At 27.3% G+C, this 7,883-nt stretch overlaps 2 protein-coding genes across 2 annotated transcripts in view; one reads left to right on the top strand and one right to left on the bottom strand.

Moving 5' to 3' along the window:
• The window catches only part of LOC111681227 (battenin), a 16,411-nt gene that overhangs the window by 644 nt on the left and 7,884 nt on the right, over positions 1-7,883 (top strand). The window lies entirely within an intron of this gene.
• Positions 5,930-7,730, bottom strand: LOC111681210 (arylsulfatase B). The gene is made up of 3 exons (XM_023442948.2): positions 7,349-7,730; positions 6,872-7,291; positions 5,930-6,813 (listed from the first exon to the last, which is right to left on the bottom strand). Exons 1-3 carry the CDS (start codon positions 7,628-7,630, stop codon positions 5,971-5,973), a joined length of 1,545 nt encoding a protein of 514 aa, XP_023298716.2. The 5' UTR covers positions 7,631-7,730; the 3' UTR covers positions 5,930-5,970.

The raw sequence follows: 7,883 nt of genomic DNA, 5'->3' as shown, positions 1-7,883 counted from the left end.
AAGTAAGTAAGTAAGTAAGTAAGTAAGTAAGTAAGTAAGTAAGTAAGTAAGTAAGTAAGTAAGTAAGTAAGTAAGTAAGTAAGTAAGTAAGTAATTAAGTAAGTAAGTTATTTTCTATTGAAAAATACTCTTATACTTTTAATACTTTACATTTTCTTTAGCAATAATGATCTGAAATCTATAGAGAAAATTAATATGTTAACATTTTTAACTATTTGTCACACTGTAGTTAATTTTGTTTATAAAAACTTTAACAATTTTAAATATTTAATATATGATTTAAAAATTAAACACATTTTTCACACTTTCTAACCACTGTGCTTAAGACAATATGCAACTTAACTTATCAAACACCTAGCAGTAGGATTTTGTGTTTTTGTTTTCTTTAATAAATTAATTTAAAAACAACTTACCTTTTTATTCAAAATATAAACAATTTCTTGTAGAATACATCTTTTGTTGATAAATTTCTAAAACATTCCATAATTACATCTGGTGCCACCTCGCGAACGACACTTTAAAACGGAAACAAAAAAGTTTGGCCAAAAATTTGCTTAACATTATGCCGCACACTTTTTATTAACAATAATAAACTATTAATATGTATAAAATAATAAATATATAACTTTTTTCAATAACTTGATTTCATTTTAGTAAACTTTTTTATATTTTAAAGATTTTATTTAATTTTTTTAATAATTTTCATTTTTCACTCTTAAAAAAACGCACGAAACAAATGAAATCCTCCGAGAAACTAAATAAAAACGAATAATAAAAGCCGAGAGTTGCCGTCTGGTTAAGCTAGAGTAATTAAACAAAGAAAACTAAAGAATTTTGTATGTAAAGAACGACAACGGTCACACTTATCATAGATCTTTCTCTTTTGTCCTGTAGTTTGTTTTACTCTTTACTCTTAAAATTGCTTTTGTTTTTGTTACTTGGACAACTCTTTATTTAGTTTCTTATTGGTTTTCGTGGAGTTCGTGTCGTGTTAAAAAGAATTTAATAGAAAAGCTTAAGAAAATTGCAAAAAATTTATTGAAAAGTGTTTTTTTTAATTAAATAATATTAAAATATTGTTAATAATTAATAAGTTGATTAAATAATCGCTTAAATATGTAAAGAAAAGTGTTTAAATTATAGCAAATCTTGCAATTTCTTCTAGAAAAGTGTAGAAGTGAAAAAAATGTCAGAAAAAAAAGAAAAGTAATGCATTTCGTTTTCGTTGTTAAAATGGTGGCCTCTTAGTGGGCCACAGCAAGAAATAAGTGTTGTTTGTTTAAATTATTTAATAATTTCTTGTTTAATTGTTTTTTAATAAAAAAGTGTTTGTTGTTGTTGCTGTGTATAAAATTAAAAGCGTCCAAGAATTTGTAAAACACCGGCCGGCAGTTTGCAACAGGTATGTTTGTATGTATGTGTGTGTACTTATTAATTTGTTGTTTTATTTTCTGTGAAAAGCAAAAACAAAGTTATTGTTTTATTGTTGTATTTTAAGGCGGCATTTGTCACATGATTTTAGTATGTATTCTACTTTAGTGTTTTTGTTGTTGTTCGGCAGAGTTTTTTTGGGGCAAAGTTTGGGAAGTGCAAGTTTTTTATATATTGATGGTTTGTTTTGTTTTTGTTGTTACTGAAAGCAAAAACAAAGTTATTGTATTGTTATTGTTTTTAAGCCGGCAATTGCCATCTGATTTTAGTGTGTATTCATCTTTAATTTAGTGTATTTGTTGCTGTTCCGCAGATGTTTGGAAACAAAAACAAAGTTATTGTGTTGTTGTTGTTTTAAGCAGGTAATTGCCACCTGTTTTTAGTATGTATTCTGTCATAGTTTAGTTTTTCTGTTGTTGTTGTTCCGCAAAAGTTTTTAAGTGACGAAGTTTGAAAGGTGCAAGTTTTTTAAGTTGATGGTTTGTTTTGCTTTTGTTGTTATTACTTTATTTACGTTCAAGCATTGTTATTGTTGTTTGTTTTTGTGACGAGGATTTGTTATTGTATTGTAAAACGTCATTATTGAATTTGAATGCAATTTGTTGTTTTATTGTTAGTTATTTTGCGGTGAAGTGTGTGAAAGAAAGATGAAACTTTGATTTTGCTGTTATGCTTTTGTTGTTGTTGTTGCTTCATTTGGTTCTAGCAGAGTTGTTGTTTATTTTAAGTAAACTGGATTTGTTATTGTGTTGTAGAACATCATTATTGAATTTTAAAACAGTTTATTGCTGTGTTGTTAGTTCTTTTGCTGTAAAGTGCGTAAAAGAACGATGAAACTTTGAATTTGCTGTTATGCTTTTGTTGTTGTTGCTTTATTTGGTTCTAGCAGTGTTATTGTTTGTTTATTTTAGAAAAGAGGATTTGTTATTGTAATAAAAAGAATGTCACTATTGAATGCAATTTGTTGTTGAGTTGTTAGTTCTTTTGCTGCAAAGTGCGTAAAAGAACGATGAAACTTTGATTTTGCTGTTATGCTTTTGTTGTTGTTGCTTTATGTGGTTGTAGCAGTGTTGTTTATTTTAAGTAAAGAGAATTTGTTATTGTAATAAGAAGAACGTCATTAATAAATTTGAAAGCAGTTTGTTATTGTGTTGTTAGTTATTTTGCGGTGAGGTGTGTAAATGAAAGATGAAACTTTGATTTGGTTGTTATACGTTTGTTGATGTTGCTTTATTTGGTTTCGTGTGGAGTTGTTGTTGTTGCTTGTTTAAGAACAGATAAAAAGGCAAATTGCAATTGTTGTTTTTAATAGAAATTTTAGTTTTTAAGCAGTTTGTTATTGTTTTGCCTGGTTTTGGGTGGGTAGGCAGGGTTGGATAAAACAGTTTTTAATTGATATTGAAAAAATATTAATCATTAAAAATTTTCTTCTAAAATTTATTACAATTAACGAAAACACTTCTATAAAGATAAAACTGTTATACCAAAAAATACAAAATTTCTTAAGAAAAACGAAACATTTTATAAATAAAAAAAACTTATAAGCACTAAATTATCATTAGGCAGAACTGTTATACTGTTAACAAATTTCTACAAAAAACTGTTATATCAACTATTTTTGAATATAAATCTTTTGTATAAACTGTCATACTTTAATATTTAATAAACAAACTATTTTACACAAAATTTATTTTTTAAAATTGAGATTAGTTTAAGACTATTATGAAAGAAAACTGTTATACACCTTATTTTGTATAGAAAACATTGTCACATACAAAATTTTCTTTGAGAAAAACTAAAAGAGAAAACTGTTATACTTCAATTTTTTTGTAGGAAAAACTTTTTACTGACTCATTAACAGACTTTAGTATAAACTGACTTTCTTCTAATTATACTGGCCAGTTCTTTAGTAAAAACTACCAAAAAATATTTAAGTTTTTAAAAGAAAAACTGTTATACACATTATTTTCTTAAGGCAAACCTAATATATTTTTAATTTTCTATAGAAAACCTACTTTTACATGTTTTGTTTTAAGAAAAAACTGTTATATTAACCAGTTCTTTTGAAAAAATCTACTTATCTTCTTGAATTTGTTTATAAAAAAGTGTTATACTGAACAGCTCTTAAGAAGAAACCTAATATTCTTGAAAGATTTCGAATAGAAATATCGATATTAAAATTGTATAGGTACAATAAAATAAAAGTTGTTATACAAAAACTAAACTTTGATAAATACTTTTATACATAATAGAATAAACTGTTATACTAATATTTTTGTGAAAACAACTTTTACAAATGTGTTTTTGAAGAAAAAACTTTTATAAAAAAAATCTTTAATGTAAACTGTTATACTAAAGGTCTTAGATAGAAAAAAACTATTATACTGAATTTTGTTTAACAGTTCTTATGAAAAAAGCGAAAATTCTTCAAAAATTTTGATAAATATTTTTTATATAATGAATTAAAAACTGTTATACACAAAAATTTTCTTTTTTCAAAACATACTAAAAATTGCAAAAACTGTTATACTTATATTTTTTTGGTGGAAAGAAACACTTCTTTGACAAAAAACTTAATTTTTTTAAATATTTAACACAAATTTTTTGTTAAAAAAACTGTTATAGGTTAGGTTATTGTTAGGTTTTTAGAAATAAAATACTATTTTCTAAAAACAACTTTTATACTGGTAATTTTCTAAAACAATCACTGTTATAAGAATGAGAAAAACTTTAGAACTTAATATTTCTATTGAAAAAAAAAATATCTGTTATACAAAAACCTTAAATGTAAAGAAACTGTTGCAAAGAAATTTTCTATAGAAAATGATAAGGAAAACTCTTATACTGTTTTTTTGCTGAAGATAATAATTTTTGAATAAAAAACTGTTATAATGATTTTTTAAGATATAATTGTTATACAGTTAAATTTTCTCAGGCTACTTTAAAAAAATTATCGATTTTTTTTAATCTTCATATTTTCCAAAAGAAATGTTTTATTTGAGCAAAAACTTTTGTACTTGCAACTGTTACACACAACATTTTCTCTGGAAATAAACTGTTATACTGAAAATATTTGTTTATTATTTTTAACAAAATTGTAAGATCACTAAGTGTTTATACAGAAAATTATTGTAATGAAAATTTTTTTGATAAAATTTTTTAAAGTTCAAAAAAAAATTATAAATTTCAATTAAAACTTGTTAGAATAACATGCAATATTTCACAATTTTATAACAAATGAAGTTTATTCAAATGTATGTGTGTTAAACATTTAATTTTTGATACAAAGTTTAAATAAGGAGTATAACGAGTTTGTAATTTCTAAACGATAAGAACCAGAGTTTATATGGCTGAAATTTTCCACAAGATGCCTAAGATTATATACATTGTTTTAAGTTTTTCTCCACACACATTTAAGTTCACAGAAATCGATTTAAACACTTAAATAACAATTTATTGAATTAAATTTTTCTAAATAAATTTTATTCTTTTTTCTATTACTCTTAACCCACCGTCTATTTGGGTGATTTACCCTTTTAACATTGACTTCTATATGAATTCACACACAAGAAAAAAATATTTTTTGAAAAAAATTGAGTCTCTATCTAAACAAGTATTGTTTTAATATTAAATTAAGCGTAAAATTAGAAGAACGTTTAAGTAAACAATGACAAATTTTGCATTAAAGTAAAACCAGTATGTGTGTAAAAAGAACTAATGAAATTTCTATATATTTGTTTTTTTTCTCAGTACCGACATTGAACTTACATTAATTTTACACACAAATTGAGTTTTTATCTTTTTTTAATGGTAAAATTTTAACTGATAACTTAAAAAACACCTTAGGAACTTGCTTAAGAACTGAACACTTGAACTTGCAGTAGCTGTTTAGTTAAGGCAATTGTTATACATTTCAATTAAAATTTGTTTTTTTTTATCAACAACAATTACCTTAATGACAAGAAGAATCAGGCTGCTTGTTTTGTGGAATTAATTAAAACATGTTTTGTGATAAATCTTACGTATGAAAGTGTTAACGAGTGAAATACTTTTTGTATATGAAAATGTAAGTGTGTGTATATAATTTAAAAATTGCTATAAATTTTTATTCTCAATAAATATCCAAATAAAAATGCAATCAATTGTTGTTCTCAATAAATTTCCAAACATTTTGTTATAAACTTTTAGCAAAAAAAGCTTTTATTTTGCAAAAAAAAAGTTTATTTATATTTTATATTACAAAAGTTTTAGTTATTTTAAGCCGTTGTTAAAAAAAGTATTTAGTTTTATTTTTTAAACATTTAAAGTAAATTTAAATTTCAAATTCCATTTAACGTTATATATCGTGTTCCATACACTTTTCACCTTACACTACCTTTTTTACAACTCTGTTAAGTTCATTTTAACCGAGACACAAACCTTTTCTATTCACCTTAACTGTGAATAAAAGTTGAATTCGTTTTTACAACATTTCCAGCCGTTAAAATACAAATTTAAGTTGAATTTGAAGAAAACCTAATTTTAAACTTTAATTTATTTTCACATTATTAATTTACAACTTAAAACTAGTACAATACTGGTTAAAGTAAATAATTTAAGAAAACTTAAAGCTGCTAAATGCTTCGCAGCATTGCCTTCAATAATATCCTCCCACCAAGTCCATTCACCACCAAATTTAGCCGGATCACAACGTAAATCGGCAGGTTTATTATTAATAGTATGAGCATTCTCTCTAAAATACTCTATACGCTCCAACATGTCCGCCAATATTGAGGAATTTTCATATTTTTCATATAAATTCTGTTGTTCACAAGGATCTGTATCTAAATCGAATAGGCAAGGTGATTGTAAGGGATTACAGGGTATACCCTCGGTAGCATGATCATATAGACATTGTATGGCAGCCGAATCACGTAGTTTAGAGATATTGTGATTAGTGTAGGAGGTTAATTTTTGTAATTCTTGCCATACCGGAGTATTTTTCACCAGTTCTTCGTAGATGGTAAAACGGGGATCAATTTGTGAGGTATCATTAGGATCGGGACGCTGTGAAAGCCAATTGTCATAGAGACCTTCTTGTGTGGTACCATTTATATACTTCCATTTGCCTTTTGTATAAACCTCATATTGGAAAATATCATCTATATTGTGTAGAATTTCTCGTTCTACCGATTCATAGCCATATTTAAGAGCAGACCATAAATTTATACCATCTAGTTGTAGTTTACCCAGATCGAGTGGTATATTGGCAGCAGCTGCTAAAGTGGGTAATAAATCTGCTATGTAAATCGGTTGCTGCCAAATAGTGCCCAATTTATCCAACTGGGTAGACCAAATAACCGCTGCCGAACGTATGCCTCCCTCCCAGGGTGAATTCTTTTGCTATTTAAGGAAAACAATATAAATAAGAAACGTAAGAATATGTTTGATTTCTACTCACCCCTCTAAAAGGATAATTTGAGGCCGTAGTAGCATGCATGCCCGCTGAGGGTCCTCCATTATCGGAGAGAAACAGTAAAATGGTATTATTTAAAACTCCCTTTTCTGCTAAACCTTTAACCACTTGACCCACACTTTCATCCAATTTGGACATCATAGCTGCATAAATACGTCTATCAGGATTTTCTATATAAGCAAATTTCTCTATTTCTTCTGCGGGGGCCTGTAAAGGAACATCATCATTGGCACTATGAGGAGCTAAATGACTTAATAGTAAAAACAATGGTTTTTGTTGGAAATCATGTTTTCGTATCCTTTTCAAAGTAGCGCGAGTTAATAAATCGGTTACATAAGTACCATTGCCTTCATGGGACGGCTTAAGATTGTCACGAAAATCATGACCCCTTGAGTAATTTTTACCCTGTAATCAAATTTTTTTGTTTAATTTCATTTCACTATCATAATCACTTTCACTTACGAACTGTTCCATAGTTTGATCATAATAGTCCACATATGATCCTAAATAACCATAATGTTGATCGAAGCCTCTTAAAGTGGGCGTATAAGCTTTGCGTGACATTCCCAAATGCCATTTACCTATTAATGAGGTATAGTAACCGTTATGGCGAAATATTTCCGCCATTGTAGTCTCATTTAAAGGTAAACTCCATGGCTGATCATTAACTATTACATAGTGTTGCATGCCTGTGTTAATGGGATATTTTCCAGTCAACAGAGCCGATCTTGAGGGTGTACACATGGAGGGTGTGTATAGGTTATTGAGAATTACACCATTGTAGGCCAAGGCATCTATGTTGGGTGTTAGGAACTCGTTGGAACCCCGAAAACTGACATCATCAAAGCCCTGTAATGAAAATAATTGATTTTTTTGTTACTGGTACTAAAACTGAAATAGAACTGAACTAGAACTGAACTAGAACTGAACTAGAACTGAACTAGAACTGAACTGAACTAGAACTGAACTAGAACTGAACTAGAACTGAACTAGAACT

Source organism: Lucilia cuprina, chromosome 5, assembly GCF_022045245.1.
Source record: "Lucilia cuprina isolate Lc7/37 chromosome 5, ASM2204524v1, whole genome shotgun sequence".
Classification (NCBI taxonomy): domain Eukaryota; kingdom Metazoa; phylum Arthropoda; class Insecta; order Diptera; family Calliphoridae; genus Lucilia; species Lucilia cuprina.
Note: the sequence above shows the minus strand (reverse complement) of the source record. Positions and strands in the feature narration are given on the sequence as shown.